This window comes from Theropithecus gelada, unplaced genomic scaffold, assembly GCF_003255815.1.
Source record: "Theropithecus gelada isolate Dixy unplaced genomic scaffold, Tgel_1.0 HiC_scaffold_15883, whole genome shotgun sequence".
NCBI classification, from domain to species: Eukaryota; Metazoa; Chordata; class Mammalia; order Primates; family Cercopithecidae; genus Theropithecus; species Theropithecus gelada.
The window spans coordinates 2,874,440-2,894,131 of record NW_020257640.1 but is presented as its reverse complement, the minus strand read 5'-3'; the positions used below and the strand labels follow the sequence as shown (position 1 = coordinate 2,894,131).

The 19,692-nt window shown below is 37.4% G+C and overlaps 1 protein-coding gene across 2 annotated transcripts in view; it reads left to right on the top strand.

The window, feature by feature from the left end:
- LOC112617103 (band 4.1-like protein 5) overlaps nt 1-19,692 on the top strand; it is a 175,577-nt gene that overhangs the window by 134,412 nt on the left and 21,473 nt on the right. For both annotated transcript variants that reach the window (XM_025373819.1, XM_025373818.1), the window contains exons 19-20: nt 5,550-5,678; nt 8,805-8,869. In XM_025373819.1, the coding sequence (XP_025229604.1) occupies nt 5,550-5,678; nt 8,805-8,869 (194 nt within the window). The remainder of the gene's footprint in view (nt 1-5,549; nt 5,679-8,804; nt 8,870-19,692) is intronic.

Genomic DNA, 19,692 nt, shown 5'->3' with positions numbered 1-19,692 from the left:
ACTCCGTCTCAAAAAAAAAAAAAAAAAAAAAAATAGAGGAGGAAAGAATATTTCCAAATTCATTTTATGAAATCAGTATTACTCTGATAACAAAACCAGACAAAGATACCTCAAAAAAGGAAAACTACAGACCACTATCTCTAATGCATATTGATGCAAAAATCTTCAATAAAATACTAGCAAACTGAATTCAACAACATATTAAAAAGATAAGTCATCATGTCCAAGTGGGATTTATCCCAGGATGTAATAAGGATGGGTTAGCATATGTAAATCAATCAAGGTGATACCTTATATCAGCAGAATGAAGGACAAAAACCGTATGATCATTTCAATTGATGCTGAAAAAGCATTTGATAAAGTTCAATATCCCTTTGTGATTAAAAAAAAAACTCTAAAAAACTGGGTATAGATGGAATATACCTCAACACACTAAAAGTCATGTTATGACAGACCCACAGCTAGTATCATACCTGAAAGCCTCCTTTAAGATCTGGAAAAAAGCAGGGATGCCCACTTTCACCGCTGTTATTCAGTGTAGTACTGGAAGACCTAGCTAGAGCAATCAGACAAGAGAATCAAATAAAGGGCATCTAAATTAGAAAGGAAGAATTCAGATTATCATCAGATGATATTATTTTATATTTGGAAAAACCTAAAGAAAAGGAAAAACAGAACTGATAAATTCAGTAAAGTTGCAGGATACAGATCAACATACAAAAATCAGTAGCATTTCTATATGCCAACAGCAAACAAACTGAAGAAAAAATCAGGAAAGTAATCCCATTTACAATAGCCACAAATATAAGGAAATACCTAAGAATAAAAATAATCAAAGAAGTGAAAGATTTCTACAATGAAAACTATAAAATAACGGTATGAGATATCAAAGAGGACACAAAATTTGAAAGATATTCCATGTTCATGGAATAGAAGAGTCAGTATTGATAAAATGTCCATACTTCCTAAAGCAGTTTGCCAATTCAGTTTAATCCCTATCAAAATACCAATGATATTCTTCACAGAAGTAGAAAAAAAATTCTAAAATTTATATGGAACCCCAAAACACTCAGAATAGCCAAAGCCATCCTGAGAAAAAAGAAAAAACTGGAGAACTCATAGTACCTGACTTCAAATTATACTACAGAGCTATAGTTACCAAAACTCAAGGTATTAGCATAAAAACAGACACATAGACCGATGTAACAGAATAGAGAACCCAGAAATAAATCCATACATCTGCAGTGAACTTACTTTTGACAAAGGTGCCAAGAACATACACTGGAGAAAGGACAGTCTTCTTCAATAAATGGTGCTAGGAAAACTGGATTTCCATATGCAGAAGAATGAAACTTGACTTCTATCGCTGGCCATATACAAAAATCAAATCAAAACGGATTAAAGACTTAAATCTAAGACCTCAAACTATGAAACTACTAAAAGAAAATATTGGAGAAGCTCTCCAAAACATTGGTCTATGCAAAGATTTCTTGAATAATATCCCAAAAGCATAGGCAACCAAAGCAAAAATAGACAAATGAGATCACATCAAGTTAAAAAGTTCCTGCACAGCAAAGGAAACAATCAACAAAGTGAAGAGATGATCCACAGAATGGTAGAAAGTTACCCATCTGACAATGGACTAATAACCAGAATATATAAGGAGCTCAGACAACTCAATAGGAAAAAAAATCTAATAATCTGATTTTAAAATGGGCAAAAAATCTGAATAGACATTTCTCAAAAGAAGACATACAAATGGCAAACAAGTTTATGAAAAGGTGCTCAACATCACTGATCATCAGAGAAATGCTAATCAAAACTACAGTGTGATATCATCTCACCCCAGTTATAATGGCTTTTATCCAAAAGACAGGCAATAATGAACGCTGACGAGGATGTGGAGAGAAAGGAACCCTTGTGCAGTGTTGGTGGGAATGTAAATTAGTACAGCAAGTACAGAGTGCCTCAAAAACCCAAAAATGGAACTATCACATGATCTACCAGTCCCACTGCTAGATGTATGCCCAAAAGAAAGGAAATCAGTATATCGAAGAGATAGCTGCACTCCCATGTTTATTGCAGCACTGTTCACAACAGCCAAAATTTGGAATCAACCTAAATATCTATCAGCAGATGAATGGATGAAGAAAATCTGGTACATACAATGAAGTACTATTTGGCCATAAAAAAGAATGAGATCCTATCATTTGCAACAACCTGGATGGAACTGGAGGACATTATGTTAAGAGAAGCCAGGAACAGAAAGACAAACTTCGTATGTTCTCACTCATTTGTGGGAGCCAAAAACAAAGAATTAAACTTGTGGAGATAGAGAGTAGATTGATGGTTACCAGATGGGAAGGGTAGTATGGAGGGTGTGGGGGAAAGTGGGTATGGTTAATGGGTACAAAAGTATAGTTAGAGTGATAGAATGGATAAGATCTAGCATTTGATAGCGTTAACAGGGTGACTACAGTCAATAACTTAATGTACATTTGAAAATAAGTAAAAGAGTATAATTGGAATGTTTGTACACAAAGAAATGATAAATGTTTCAGGTGATGGATACTCCATTTACCCTGATGTGATTGTTACACATTGTATGCCTGTATCTACATATCTTATGTCCCCATAAATATATACAAGTACTATGTACCCATAAAAATTAAAAAAAAAAATAAGATTTTTTTAAAGAATAGAAGGAAGAATTCAGTATTGTACTACTAATAAAGGACATCTGACTACCTTGCCTTAACTCTAGTCAACTTGAGTAGAGGTTGAGCCCCCTGATCTGAAAATTTAAAATTCAAAATGACCCAGAATCTAATACATTTTGAGCACTGATGTGATGCTCAAAGGACATGCTCAGTGGAGCATTTTTTATTTTGGATTTTCGTATTAGGAATGTTCAACCAGTAAGTGTAAGGCATATATCCCAAAATCTGAAAAAATACAAAATCTAAAATACTTTTAGTCTCAAGCACTTTGGGAAAGGGATGCACAACCTGTATTGTGAAAAAACGGATCCATGTTTTATTAATGTGATGCATTTTTAATAAAGGTTGATTTCGCTACCTCTACAATGAACAGTTGTTGTTTGCTTAAGGAATGCAAATTAATCTTAACATCAGCCTGACTAAAGTAATTTTAGGAAGAAAACCTACTGAAAATAAAATGTATCATTCTAAAGTAAAGCATAATGTGTTGGTTGACTTGCCCTAAGAACTGGGAATGTCTTAGCCAGCAACCTTAAGATTACTGAAAACTCAGACTAGCACTACTGACAGCAGAGTTGACAGTGTTGTAAGAGCCCATAGTAGAGGGATCACATCCGGCCTGCATTATGCAGGATTTATACAGTCACCTGACATGCCTTATGTACTGTTGGTTCAGTTCTAAAAATGTGTTTATCGTCTACTTTTTGTAAGATAAAATAATAAATACTGTGTGGAATTCACAGACGAATGACAAGCTCTTGGCCCTCAGGAAACTTTAGCCCTGTCTAAATCCCACAGAAGTTAATATTGCAAATGGCCATCTCCAGTGACCACTTTCTTTCCCAGGTCTCTTATGCTAAATTGAATTTTCAGATAACAGCTGGGAAGTACAGTTTTTGAAAGACAAAATCAGGATCCATGAAGACTTGGATAGATTGGAATGACAGACTGGGTTTAAGAACATAGACTTCGACAAATCATCATAAGTACAGGGCTAGGGTAGGGGATTAGAATATTACAGCAGCATGTATTTTAAAAGTAAGAATATGTAAATGAAGTATGAATCAGCTGCAAAAGAGCTATATTGTATTAACTCAAAGGGTTCAAAAGGGGAGGTTCATCTATTTTTTTTCATTTCTGGATAGCACTCTAAAAATGATATAGAAAAGTGGCAGTTTGAGAAGAGAGGGACCTGTATGGTGAAGGGTCTTGAAACTAAGTTACAACTTGGGAGTACTAGCTGGACGATTGCCACGCAGAAATCTCAGGAGGGAGCCTGTTAACCATCTTTAGATATATGAAGAGCTATTATGTGAAAGAGGAATTAATGTGACTTGCTTTTTAATGGCCTCAGAGAAGAGTTAAGGTCAGTGAATACGTTAGAGGTATGCAGATTTGACCTTAACACAGGAAAGTGTTTCCTAACAGTCATCTGACCAAGGAAGTAGCACGTTCTCCAGTGTGCGAGAACTTTTCTTAGGCTAAGACTAAAAATTACCCACCTCTTGAAGTATTTTGGTGGTTGGACAGACTGTTGTTCCTTCCAACTTTGAGAGATGCCATGATTCTAGGAGTTGTCAAGATTCTTCTTTCTTCATCCCTCCTCCTCTCTGCAACTTAGTCTCTCTGCTTTCTCTCTAAATACAAAAAAAAAAAAAAAAAAAAACCTAGGTAAAAATATACATATCTAATTTACCATCTTTACCATTTTTAAGTGTATCATTCAGTGGTAATAAATACATTTATATTATTTATTTGTCTCCTTCATTATCCCCTTCCAGACTTTGGTTTTCTCTTGATCTATGTCTTTGAAATCCTTTAGGATTTATGCCATATCAAGATCTATAGATTTTTCTATTACTTTCCTCTCCTTAATCACCTGAGGCAATCCAGAATGTTCTTTATCTTCAAATTTTATTTCAAGAATCAGTTTTTGTTGTTCTTTGATGAGCAGTAATTTTTGTTTGTTTTGTTTTGTTTTTGAGACAGAGTCTCGCTCTGTCGCCCAGGCTGGAGTGCAGTGGCGGTATCTCAGCTCACTGCAAGCTCCGCCTCCCCAGTTTACGCCATTCTCCTGCCTCAGCCTCTCGAGTAGCTCGGACTACAGGCGCCTGCCACCTCGCCTGGCTAGTTTTTTGTATTTTTTAGTAGAAACAGGGTTTCACCGTATTAGCCAGGATGGTCTCGATCTCCTGACCTCGTGATCCGCCCGCCTTGGCCTCCCAAAGTGCTGGGATTACAGGCTCGAGCCACCGCGCCCGGCCAGTAATTTGTTTTAAAAGCATAAAGGAACAGAATCTCAACTGCACTCAGCGAGGACAGTGGGTACAATGAAGGCATATGTGACCTTTAGCAACTAGTATTTTTGAGCTGAAAGATGAAAAGTAGGACATGAAGACTGTTCTCTTGACCAGAGGTTGGCAGATTATTTCGGTAAAGAACCAGATAGTAAATATTTTAGTCTTTGAGAACCTCGTAGTCTCTTTCACAGCTACTTAGCTCTGCCAATTGTAGCATGAAAGCAGCACAGAGGAATGAATATGGCTGAACTCCAGTAAACTGTGTTTATGCAACAGGTGGTTGGCCAGATTTGCCCTTTGGGTTAGAGTTTGCTACAACTTTAGGTTAGGCCCTACAGAGGCTGTTCCCTTTAAATCCGGAGCTCTTCACAGATAGATGATTGTAAGAGTTGCTTATGCCTGAAATAAGATATGACTGCTTAAGACACATGATTTCCTGATTGAAGATGAGCTTTCATCAGTCTGTTTCCTATTTCCATATAACTATAATGCATCACAGTTGATTACAGTATATTTTAAAAATATCTAGGAAGAAGTGGTGAAGTTGACTGAGAAATGCCTTAATAATGTCATTGAGAACCCAGGACTGAATGCCATGAGAGTTCCTCCTGACTTCAAGAGTAACATTTTGAAGGCTCAAGTAGAAGCAGTGCATAAGGTAAGCTGCCTTTGATAGACAGCCCTGGTGAAGTGAAAAGAGTGTGGAATGTAGAGAGTTGCCTTCCCCAACTCTAAATTCTAATCAAGCTAGTTTAAGGGCACAGTCAGGGGGTTAAAAAATAAGAGTAAAGATGCTCAGGGGGATTTGAAGGCTAAAAAAGCCAAATTTGTATAGAAGTGAGCCTTCAATTTTTGCCACTTTGATAGCCAGAAAGTCTTATGATTTTTAAAGGCTTATTTCAGTATTAAATCTATGATTCTAGGTCTGTCTTTATCCATCCACTATTCCCCACAACCCATCTACCCTCAGTTTGGCAATATGTTTATGTAATTAGCAAAAAGAGTGAGGTACAAGCTGAAGAGTTGGCTGTGACATGGTGAAGGATGGAGTGAGTAGGGACCAGCTCCCGTGAGGGATGCAGCAGCCTTGCTCTCAAAATCAGCTTTTGCTTGGCTCTCTGTGACTTTCAAACTTACATTCTGTCCTAAAACCAGGACAGAAGCCTGCCTCACTAAGTCAGTTGTCAACTAGGATTTCAAATTCACCTGTTATTGAGAAGATGCACTTTACCCATCCTGTCCTGAGATACAAGCCTTGAAGAGACCTGAGTGGACTTTAGGAATATTGTTCATGTTCTTTATCCATTTTCTCCCCAGAATACAAATATAAAATATTTACATATAAAATAAATATAAAATATAATAGTATTGACTCTAGAATCTTATTTCTATTCTACCACTTACTAGCTTTGTGACTTGGGCAAGTTAGTTAATTTCTGTGAACCTCAGTTTAATTTTGTATAAAATAGGATAGTGGTAGTAACTACCTTAAGGTGGGTTGTAAAGGTGAAATAAGATAATTGGAATAGTGCCTGGCACATAATGAGCATTTAGAAACTGTTGACCCTTGATAGTTATAGTAGCAGTAGTAGTAATAGTTATCATTTGCTATGGTAGTAATAGTTATCATTTGCTATGGTCATTGCTATGGTCTGAATGGTTGCATTGCCCCTCAAAATTTTGTATGTTGAAACCTAATCCTCAAAGCCATGGTATTAACACATGGGGCCTTTGGCAGAGCCCCCAAGAGTGGGCTTAGTGCTCTTATAAAAGAGGCTGGAGGGAACTTGTTTAACCCTTCAGTCATGTGAGGATGCAGTGAGAAGGCGCCATGTGTGAGGAATGGACCCTCACCAGACACTAAATCTGCCAGTGCCATAATCTTTGGTTTCTCAGCCCCCTAAACTGCAAGGAATAAATATTTGTTATTTATAGGCCACCCAGATTATGGTGTTTTGTTAGAGCAGCTTGAATGGACTAAGAAATCATTACCTTACATTTCAGTTATCATTTTGGATCTTTCTTGACTTGAAGAAGAGAGAAATAACATGAGTTGCCTAAAGTTAAAGGGATTTGATTTTACAGTGAAAAGACCTTCTCATGAAGAGAAATCCAGGACCAAATACCTTCACTGTGAAATCTACTAAACATTTATAGAAGAAATATTAGCAGTTCTACACAAAGTTCTTCAAAAAGAGGAAGGAACACTTCCCAGTTCATTTTATGAGACTAGTGTCACCCCAATAGCAAAACCAGAAAAAAAAAAAGACAAGAAACCACAGACTAGTACTCCTCATGAACATTAACTTAAAAGTTCTTAACAAAATATACTCAACAGTTTATAAGTAGGATCATACATCATGACCAAGTATGGTTTATCTTGGGGAAAATGTTGGTTTATCATTCAAAACCCAAGATAGTTCACCATATTAAAAAATACATAAAATTGTCTCAATTCACGTAGAAAAGGCATTTCACAAAATTCAACACCTGTTCATGATAAAAACTCTCAGCAAACTAGCAAGAGAATGGAACTCCTTCAGCTTGATAAAGAGCATTTAAGAACAAAATCTATATCATAATTAATGATGAAAGGCATGTCCACTGAAATAGCTAAAATTAAACACTGACCATCCCTGTGCTGGTGATGATGGAGCTCCTGCGGTGCACATATGTTGCTGGTAAGAACATAAAATGGTATAAACACTTTAAAAGAGTTTGGCAATGCATTAAACATACTCATATCATCTAACCCAGCAATTACATTCTTAGATATTTGTCCAAGAGAAATCAAAACTCAGGTTAACACAGCTGTTAGTACATGAATGTTCCTAGCAGCTTTATACGAAATAGCTAAAAACTGGAAAAAATCCAAATGTTCATCGAAAACAGGTAATTGTGATGTATCTATACAATGAAATGCCTCTCTGAATAAAAAGGAATGAATTAGTGACTTATACAACATGAGTGAATCTCAAAGACATATCCATGCTGCTCTAAAGAAGCAGACGCAAAGGATAGGTACTGTGATTCCAATTATGTGAAACTGTATAAAGTATAGATCATCGTTTACCTCAAATAAGGGTTTTTTTCATGGGATTGTGTGGGAAGCCTCAAGGGAATATTGAGGTGGGGAGTAGGGGAGATAGTAGAAATGTTTGTATGCCATTTAAAAAAAAAATATTGAACTCTACTTTTTTTTAAAAAAAATGGGTGCATTATTGATGCCAGGTGTGGTGGCTCATGCCTCTAATCCCACCACTTTGGGAGGCCGCGCAGGTGGATCACTTGACATCAGGAGTTCGAGACCAGCCTGACCAACATGGTGAAACCCTGTCTCTACTAAAAATACAAAAATTAGCCAGGTGTGGTGGTGCACACGTGTAATCCCAGCTACTCGGGAGGCTGAGGCAGGAGAATCGCTTGAACCTGGGAGGCAGAGGTTGCAGTGAGCTGAGATTGCACCACTGCACTCCAGCCTTGGGGGACAGAGTGAGACTCTATCTCTAAAAAAATAAAACATGGGTGCATTATTGAGAACCATCTAGTAAGATCGTATGAATTTGTATACAAAATAAAAAATGAATCTTTGATTATTAATTTAGGTATGGGGTAGGCTTGTACTAGGTGCACAGCTGATATTTCCATAGATAAGGTATGATTACCTCTAATTTTAATTGAAGCAAACTGAAGTTTCTATTTTTACCAGAAAGAAATGTAAATTTCTTGTTACTTTAGTATCCTTAACAAAGATTTACTTTTCTTTAATATTTCATTTTCTTAGGTTACAAAAGAAGATAGCTTATTAAGTCATAAAAATGCCAATGTTCAGGATGCTGCCACAAACAGGTACAGTTCTGGATAGACTGAATTAAATTGATGTTCTTATCTACCTTTTTTGTCTTTTTTTTCTTCTCAGTCTATCACCACATGGTTTCAGGATGTCTGTCTGAAAGATAGCTTGAATTCACTCTATTGTATCCGTTACAGACCACTTAGTACCTAGTTTTATATTTGAAGATGTTCCTGATTATTCTCCCAACATTCCCATTTATCTTCAACTGATTCAAACCAACAGAGCAGAAACCATCTTAAAGATATGTATAATCTTTTCAGTTACCTGGTAAGGAGTGTGTATTATTCTCTTACAGTAAACTTTGGTGTCATCCTGTTATCACAATGGCCTTGTTTTTGTGCCTTAGTTGCCATGGGTTCTCACAGTAGCTGAGTAACTTTCTTTGCTTCTCCCTCCAAGTCTCTTCTGCCCTTCTTCTCTTTAATGAGTATTTTGCCATTTATTTGTCTTGTTAGTTAGGCTTTTATTCCATGCTTTATGGCAATTGATTTTCTTCACCACTGTGAATCTAATGTTTTGTGCTTGATGTTAAAAAATGTTGATCAAATAAATGCTGTTTCTTTTTTATTATTCAAAACGTAGTCAGTCAAGGGTTTTATGATTAATCATACTCAGTTCCAGATACCGTAATCAACATAGCACCGCACATAGCATGCATAGTATGTAGCACTTTATGTAATAGTTAGTACTCAACAAAAGTACTAATTGGTGATCAGGGTAAAGCTAGAATTAAAACTTGACCTTTTAACTAATTCTGATTACCAGGCACAGTGTCTCAGACCTGTAATCCCAGCACTTTCAGATGTCAAGGCTGGAGGATCACTCGAGGCCAGCAGTTTGAGATTGGCTTGGGCAACATAGTGAGACCCTGTCTCTACAATTAAAAATAAAAAATTAGCTGAGCATGGTGATCCCTGCTGTTGTCCTAGCAACTCAGGAGACCTAAGAGGGACAATTTCATGAGCCCAGGAGTTTGAAGCTGCAGTGAGCTATGATTGCACCACTGCACTTCATTCTGAGTGACAGAGTGAGACCTTTTTTTTTTTTTAAAAAAAAAAAAAAAAAAAAAAGGCCAGGCATGGTGGCTCACGCCTGTAATCCCAACACTTTGGGAGGCTGAGGCGGCTGGACCACCTGAGGTCAGGAGTTCGAGACCAGCCTGACCAATATGGTGAAACCCCGTCTCTACTAAAAAATACAGAAATTAGCTGGGCATGGTGTACTCCCAGCTACTGGGGAGGCCAAGATAGGAGAATCGCTTGAACCCAGGAGGTGGAGGTTGCAGTGAGCTGAGATCGTGCCACTGTACTCCAGCGTGGGCAACAGAGCGAGACTCTGTCTCAAAAAAAAAAAAAAAAAAAGTAAAGAAAATTCTAATAACAACTGTTCATACTAACATTTCTAGTACTATTGTTGTTATTGAAGTTTTTCAGAATAACCTTGTCAAAATTTTTTGTTTGCCAGGAGAAGGGTAATGGGGACAGGACTGCCCCATATTCATCAGAAGTTTCATTGAACTCTTGAAGCTGGAAAGAGCCTAAAACATACCCCAACTTTCTTCCAGATTTATATTTCTAAATGGCTGTTCATATTTTGAATAATCTATTTTTCCCCTAGGATTTCAAATGCATCCTTTGAAATATTCTAGGTTCTTATATAAACATGGGTCTATTTCAGGATGTTTTCTTTCTCTGTTAATCTATTTTTCCCCATGCCATACCACACTGTTTTGTTTTACTGTACCTCCTTTTTAAAAATGCAATATTTCAGGCATACAGACACTATGGAGAAGTATATAATTCATACCTGTATACCAAATATCAAGCTATGTCACATGTTAACGTTTTACCATAGTAGATTTAGATCATTTTTCTTTCATTTTTTACTGACATAATTCACATACCACAAAATTCATTCTTTAAAAATACACAACTCAGTAATTTTACAAAATTGTGCAATTATTACCACGATAATAAATTCTAGAACATTGAGAATGTTCTAGAAACACCATAGGTCTAGAAACTCCTTACCCTTTCCAGACCTTAGGTAAGGTAGAAACCTGCATACTCACTCGGATGAGTATTATAGTGAGTATGAAGGTTTCTACCTTACCTAAGGTCTAGAAACACCATTAGCAGTCACCCCACATTCTGCTTCTTCCCCAGCACCTGGCAACCACTAATCTACTTTCTGTCTCTGTGGATTTACCTACTCTGGACAGTTTATGTCAAGGGAATTATACAATACGTATCCTTTTGTGCCTGGCTTCTTACATTCAATGTAATATTTTCCAAGTTTGTCCATATTGTAGCATATATTGGTACTTTATGCTTCCATATGGCTAAATAATATTCCATTGTATAGATATACCACATTTATTTGTCCATATATCAGTTGGACATTTGAGTTGTTTCCACTCTTTGGCTATTATGAATAAAACTAGAAATGAATATTTGCATACAAATTTTTTTGGTAGATATACTTTCAGTTCTCCTTAGTATACCTAGGAGTAACACCATTTCTCCTCAGTCATATGGTAACTCTATATTTAACTTTCTTAAGAACTGCCAAATGTCTTCCAAAATGGCTGTAACATTTTTCATTCTTACCAGCAATGTATGAGGATTCCAACTTCTCCATGTCATTGATGATGCTTATTATTCTCCTTGTTTATTATACTCATCCTAGTGAATATGAAGTGCGTCTCATTGTGGTTTGATTTGCAAATGCCTAAGGACTAATGATGTTGAACATCCTTTCGTGTATATGTCTTCTTTGGAGAAATGTCTATTAAGATCATTTATTTTTATAGTGACAACTTCATTGATAAATTTGATTCAAATAACACATGATTTATCCATTTAAAGTGTGCAATTCAGTAGTTTTTAGTACATTCCGTATTTAGTACAGATACATGCAACCGCCACCAGTAACAAATTTCAGAATATTTTCACCACCTCAAAAAGAAATCCCCTACTCTTTAATTGTAACTCCATCTACCCTGCACTGCCTTTCCCCTAATCCTGAGGAAGCACTCTTCTACTTTCTGTCCCTATAGATTTACCTATATGGACATTTCATATAAATGATATTCTGTAATATGAGGTCTTTTGTGTCTGGCCTTCACTTAGCATAATGTTTCCAGGGTCATCCATACTGTACTATTATATATCAGGACTTTATTTCCTGTTATGGCTGTATATTTCATCGTATGGATATACCACATTTTGTTTATTCATCTATTGATAGACATTTAGATTGTTTCCACCTTCTGGCTGTTATGAATATTGCAGCTACGAATAGTCATGTACAATTTTTTGTTTGAACAGTTTTTCAGTTACACATCTAGAGTAGAATTCCTGAGTCATGTGGTAACTCTAATTTTAACCTTTAAGGAACTGCCAAACTGTTTTCTACAACCTCTGCACCATTTTCTGTTCCTCCCAGTAATGAGTGAGGGTTTTTATTTCTTTACACTCTCATGGTATTTCACTGTACTTTTTTTTTTTTTTTTGAGACAGGGTCTTGCTCTGTCACCCAGGTTGGAGGGCAGTGGCATGAGCACAACTCACTGCAGCCTCAAACTTAGGCTCAAATGATCCTCCCACCTCAGGTTTCTTAGTAGCAGGGACTACAGGCACACGCCACCATGCTCGGCTAAGTTTTTTTTTATTTTTAGGAGAGACAAGGTGTCACTATGTTGCCCAGGCCGGTCTTTGAACTCCTGAGCTCAAGCGATCCTCCCATCCCAGCCTTCCAAAGTGCTGGAATTACAGGTGGTAGCCACCGCACCCAGCCTTAGTGTACTTTTGATTTGCATTTCTCTAGTGATTAAGAATGTTGGGGATCTTTTTTATACTTTATGTTCTAGGGTATATGTACACAAAGTGCAGGTTTGTTACATATGTATACATGTGCCATGTTGGTGTGCTGCACCCATTAACTCATCATTTAAATTAGGTATATCTCCTAATGCTATCCTTCCCCCTCCTCCACCCCACAACAGGCCCCAGTGTGTGATGTTCCCCTTCCTGTGTCCAGGTGATCTCATTGTTCAATTCCCACCTGTAAGTGAGAACATGCAGTGTTTGGTTTTCTGTTCTTGCGATAGTTTGCTGAGAATGATGGTTTCCAGCTGCATCCATGTTCCTACAAAGGACATGAACGCATCCTTTTTTATGGCTGCATAGTATTCCCTGGTGTATATGTGCACATTTTCTTAATCCAATCTGTCACTGATGGACATTTGGGTTGGTTCCAAGTCTTTGCTATTGTGAGTAGTGCCACAATAAACATACGTGTGCATGTGTCTTTATAGCAGAATGATTTATAATCCTTTGGGTATATACCCAGTAATGGATGGCTGGGTCAAATGGTACTTCTAGATCCTTGAGGAATTGCCACACTGTCTTCCACAATGGCTGACCTAGTTTACAGTCCCGCCAACAGTGTAAAAGTGTTTCTATTTCTCCATGTCCTCCCCAGCACGTATTGTTTCCTGACTTTTTAATGATCACCATTCTAACTGGTGTGAGATGGTATCTCATTGTGGTTTTGATTTGCATTTCTCTGATGGCCAGTGATGATGAGCATTTTTTCATGTGTCTGTTGGCTGTATGAATGTCTTCTTTTGAGAAGTGTCTGTTAATTTCCTTTGCCCACTTTTTGATGGGGTTGTTTTTTTCTTGCAAATTTGAGTTCTGTGTAGGTTCTGGATATTAGCCCTTTGTCAGATGAGTAGATTGCAAAAATTTTCTCCCATTCTGTAGGTTGCCTGTTCACTCTGATGGTAGTTTCTTTTGCTGTGCAGAAGCTCTTTAGTTTAATTAGATCCCATTTGTCAATTTTGGCTTCTGTTGCCATTGCTTTTGGTGTTTTAGACATGAAGTCCTTGCCCATGCCTATGTCCTGAGTATTGCCTAGGTTTTCTTCAAGGGTTTTTATGGTATTAGGTCTAACATTTAAGTCTCTAATCCACCTTGAATGAATTTTTGTATAAGGTGTAAGGAAGGGATTCAGTTTCAGCTTTCTACTTATGGCTAGCCAGTTTTCCCAGCACCATTTGTTAATAGGGAATCCTTTCCCCATTTCTTGTTTTTGTCAGGTTTATCAAAGATGAGATGGTTGTAGATGTGTGGTATTATTTCTGAGGGCTCTGTTCTGTTCCATTGGTCTATATCTCTGTTTTGGTACCAGTACCATGCTGTTTTGGTTACTGTAGCCTTGTAGTATAGAAAAAATTGACACCCTAACATCACAATTAAAAGAACTAGAGAAGCAAGAGCAATCACATTCAAAAGCTAGCAGAAGGCAAGAAATAACTAAGATCAGAGCAGAACTGAAGGAGATAGAGACACAAAAAAATCCTTCAAAAAGTCAATGAATCCAGGAGCTGGTTTTTTGAAAAGATCAACAAAATTGACCACTAGCAAGACTAATAAAGAAGAAAAGAGAGAAGAATCAAATAGATGCAATAAAAAATGATAAAGGGGATATCACCACTGACCCCAAAGAAATACAGACTACCATCAGAGAATACTATAAACACCTCTACACAAATAAACTAGAAAACCTAGATGAAATGGATAAATTCCTGGACACATACACTCCCCCAAGACTAAACCAGGAAGAAGTTGAATCCCTGAATAGACCAATAGCAGGCTCTGAACTTGAGGCAATAATTAATAGCCTACCAACCAAAAAAAGTCCAGGACCAGACAGATTCACAGCCGAATTCTACCAGAAATATAAGGAGGAGCTGGTACCATTCCTTCTGAAACTATTCCAATCAACAGAAAAAGAGGGAATCCTTCCTAACTCGTTTTATGAGGCCAACATCATCCTGATATCAAGGCCTGGCAGAGACACCACAAAAAAAAAAGAATTTTAGACCAATATCCCTGATGAACATCGATGCAAAAATCCTCAATAAAATACTGGCAAACCAAATCCAGCAGCACATCAAAAAGCTTATCCACCATGATCAAGTGGGATTCATCCCTGGGAGGCAAGGCTGGTTCAACATACACAAATCAATAAACGTAATCCAGCATATAAACAGAACCAAAGACAAAAACCACATGATTATCTCAATAGATGCAGAAAAGGCCTTCAACAAAATTCAACAGCCCTTCATGCTAAAAACTCTCAATAAATTTGGTATTGATGGAACATATCTCAAAATAATAAGAGCTATTTATGACAAACCCACAGCCAATATCATACTGAATGGGCAAAAACTGGAAGCATTCCCCTTAAAAACCGGCACAACAGGGATGTCCTCTCTCACCACTCCTATTCAACATAGTGTTGGAAGTTCTGTCCAGGGCAATCAGGCAAGAGAAAGAAATAAAGGGTATTCAATTAGGAAAAGAAGAAGTCAAATTGTCCCTGTTTGCAGATGACATGATTGTATATTTAGAAAACCCCATCGTCTCAGCCCAAAATCTTCTTGAGCTGATAAGCAACTTCAGCAAAGTCTCAGGATACAAAATCAATGTGCAAAAATCACTAGCATTCTTATACACCAATAACAGACAAACAGAGAGCCAAATCATGAATGAACTCCCGTTCACAATTGCTTCAAAGAGAATAAAATACCTAGGAATCCAACTTTCAAGGGATGTAAAGGACCTCTTCCAGGAGAAGTACAAACCACTGCTCAATGAAATAAAAAGAGGACAAACAAATGGAAGAACATTCCATGCTCATGGATAGGAAGAATCAATATCGTGAAAATGGCCATACTGCCCAAGGTAATTTATAGATTCAATGCCATCCCCATTAAGCTACCAATCACTTTCTTCACAGAATTGGAAAAAATTACTTTAAAGTTCATATGGAACCAAAAAAGAGCCCGCATGGCCAAGACAATCCTAAGTCAAAAGAACAAAGCTGGAGGCATCACGCTACCTGACTTCAAACTATGTTGGGGATCTTTTCATGTGTTTATTGGCCATTCGTATAACTTCTTTGGAGAAATGTCTATTCAAGTCCTTTGCCCATTTTTAAATTTTATCTTTATTTTGTTATTTTTTAGAGACATTATTGCTTAATCACCCAGGCTGGAATGCAGTGGCATGATCATAGGTCACTGTAACCTTGAACTCCTGGGCTTAAGCAATCTTCCTGCCTCAGCCCTCTGAGTAGCTAGGATTACAGGCACACACCACCATGCCCAGCTAATTTTTAAAAACATATTTTTTTTAGAGATAGGGTCTCACTAAGTTATCTAGACTGGTCTCAAGCTCCTAGCCTAAGGCAATCCTCTTACCTTGGCCCTGCAAAGTGCTGGGATTATAGGTTTGACCTATTGTGCCTGCCCACCCCATTTCTTTTTTTTTTTTTTTTTTTTCGAATCCCATGATAGATTACCCATTTTTAAATTGGGTTTATTTTATTGTTGAGTTGTAGGAGTCCTTGATTGAATATCAATTCCTGATACTAGACTTTTACCAGATACATGATTTCGAAATATTTTCTCCCATTCTGTGGATTGTCTTTTCACTTTCTTAGTGATGCTTTTTGATGGATAAAAATTATTTGTTTTGATGAAGTCAAATTTATCTACTTTTCTTTTTTTTTTTTTTTTTTTTTTTTTTTTGAGACGGAGTCTCGCTCTGTCGCCCAGGCTAGAGTGCAGTGGCCGGATCTCAGCTCACTGCAAGCTCCGCCTCCCGGGTTTACACCATTCTCCTGCCTCAGCCTCCCGAGTAGCTGGGATTACAGGCGCCTGCCACCTCGCCCGGCTAGTTTTTTGTATTGTTAGTAGAGACGGGGTTTCACCATGTTAGCCAGGATGGTCTCGATCTCCTGACCTCGTGATCCGCCCGTCTCGGCCTCCCAATCTACTTTTCTTAGGTTGCTTCTGCTTTTGGTGTTTTATATAAGCAACCATTGCCAAATTCAAGATCATAATGATGTACTCCTATATATATATATATTTATTTAACAGTTGCATAGCTTTGGATAGAACTTCCAGTATAGGAAACTTATATTTAGATCTTCCATCTATTTTCAGTTAATTTTTTTAGCTGGGCATGGTGGCTCATGCCTATAATCCAGGCTGAGGTGGGAGTATTGTTTGAGCCCAGGAGTTCAAGACCAGCCTGGGCAACATAGCAAGACCCCGCCTCTACAATTTTTTTTTTTAAACTAGCCAAGCATGGTGGTGCATACTTGTAGCTCTAGCTACTTGGGAGGACTGCTTGAGCCAGGAGGTTGAGGATGCAGTGAGTTGCATTCATGCCACTGTACTCCAGCCTGGGTGACAGAGCAAGACCCTGTCTCAAAAAAAAAAAAAAAGAAAAAGAAAAGAAAAGAAAAATTGTATATGCTGTGAGGTAGGGGTCCAACTTCATTCTTTTGGTTGTGGATAAACAGGTGTCTCTATCCTAGATCTTGGCAGTCCTATCAATCGGTTGGTCGTTTCCTTCTGGTCCTGGGCTCTGAGTTCTATTCCATTGATCTATATGTCTGTCCCTATGCCAGTGCCATGCTGTTTTGATTACTGTAGCTTTGTAGTAAGTTTTGAATTAGGATGTGTGAGTCTTCCAACTTTTTTTTTTCCCCAAGATTCTTTTGACAATTAAGGATCTCTTGCCATTTTGTATAAATTTTAGAATCAGCTTTTCCCTTTATGCAAAACAGGCTGCTGCGATTTTAATAGGCATTGCATTGAACCTATAGATTGCTTTGGTTAGTACTGTAACTTTAACAGTATTAAGTCTTCAGATACATGATGTAGGATATCTTCCCATTTATTTAGGTGTTCTTTAATTTCAGTGGTGTTTTGTAGTTTTCAGTGTACAAGTCTTTTGCCTCCTTGGTTAAATTATTTCCTAGGTATTTACATATGTTATGCTGTTGTAATGTTGTTAATTTTGTTTTCAAACTGTTCACTGCTAGTGTATAGAAATACGACCAATTTTTGTGTATTTATCTTGTATTTTGCAACTCTGCTGAGTTTATTAGATCTAATAGGTTTTTTCTGCATTTTTTTTTAAGGACGAAGTCTTGCTCTTGTTGCCCAGGCTGGAGTGCAATTTCAGCACAATTTCAGTTCACTGCAACCTCTGCTTTCTGGGTTCAAGCGATTCTCCTGCCTCAGCCTCCCTAGTTGCTGTGATTACAGGCCCCCACCAGCATGCCCAGCTAAATTTTTGTATTTTTAGTACAGACAGAATTTTACCATATTGGCCAGGCTGGTCTCGAACTCCTGACCCCAGGTGATCTGCCTGCCTCGGCCTCCCAAAGTGCTGGGATTACAAGCGTGAGCCACCACACTGGCCAGTTTTTTCTGCATTGTATAAGATTTTCTATATACATGATTATGGCATCTGTGAATAGTGATAGTTTTACTTCCTTATTTCCAGTTAGGAAGTTTTTATTTCTTTTTCTTACCTGATTGCTTTGGCTAGAACTTGCAATACAGTGTTGAATAGAAGAGATAAAAACTGGCACTCTTATTTATTCCTGAAAGGGATAAAGGGAAAGCTTTCAGTCCTTCACCATTGAGTGTTGTGTGTGTGTTTCTCATATATGCCCTTTACCATACTGTGGAAATTCCCTTCTGTTCTGTTTGTTTTTATCATGAAAAAGTGTTGCATTTTTGTCTTAAGCTGTTTCTGCATCAATTGAGATGCTCATGTGTGGGATCTTTTCCTTCATTCTGTTAATGTGATGTGGTTTTCTGATACTGAACCACTTTTGCACTTCTAGAACAAATCCTACTCGGTCATGTTATATAAGCTTTTTAATATTCTTCTGGATGCAGTTTGATAGCATTTTTTAATGACTTTTGCATATATACTTATAAGGGATATTGGTCTGTAGGTTTGTCTAACTCCTGGCATCAAGCAGTCCTCCTACCTCAGCCTCCCAAATTGCTGGGGATTATAGCTGTGAGCCAGCATGCCTGGCTGGTTTGTAATTTTCTTACATTGTCTTTATTTGACTTTGGTGACAGGGTAATAATGTTGGCCTCATAGAATGATTTAGAAAGTGTTCCCTCTTCTTCTGTGTTTGGGAAGAGATTGAGAAAGACTATTGTTAGTTCTTTAATGTTTGGTAGAGTTCACCAGTGAAGCTATGGTCCTGGGCTTTTTGTTGTTGGAAAGTTTTTGATTACTGATTCAATCTCTGCTTGTTATAAGTCTGTTCAGATTTTCCATTTCGTCTTGAGTTAGTTTTGGTAATTTGTTTTCAGGAATGTTTGCATTTCACCTAGGCGATTTAATTTACTGGAATAAATTGCTCATAGTATTTTCTTCAAATCCTTTTTGTTTTTTACTGAGAGGCTCCACTATTTTTAATTTCTGATATTAGTTGAATCTTTTTTCTTCCTCATAAGTCTAGCTAAATATTTGTCAGTGTTGTTGATCTTTCAGTGAACTAACTTTTGGATTTAAGTTTTTCTTAATAGACATCTACAGAACTATCCACCCAAAAACAACAATATACATTCCTCTCATCACCACATGGCACATACTCTAAAGTCGATTACATAATCGAACATACAGTATTCCTCAACAAATGCAGAAGAACTGAAATCAGAGCAGCCACTCTCAGACCACAGCACAATCAATCAAATTTAGAAATCAAGACCAAGAAATTCTCTCAAAACCATACAGTTACATGGAAATGAAATAACCTGCTCCTGAATGACTTTTGGATATATGATAAAAATAAGGCAGAAGTCAAGAAGTTATTTGTAGCTAGTGAGAACAAAGATATGACATACCAGAATCCCTGGGACACAGCTAAGGCAGTGTTAAGAGGGAAATTTAGGTCGGGTGCGGTGGTGAGCACCTGTAAT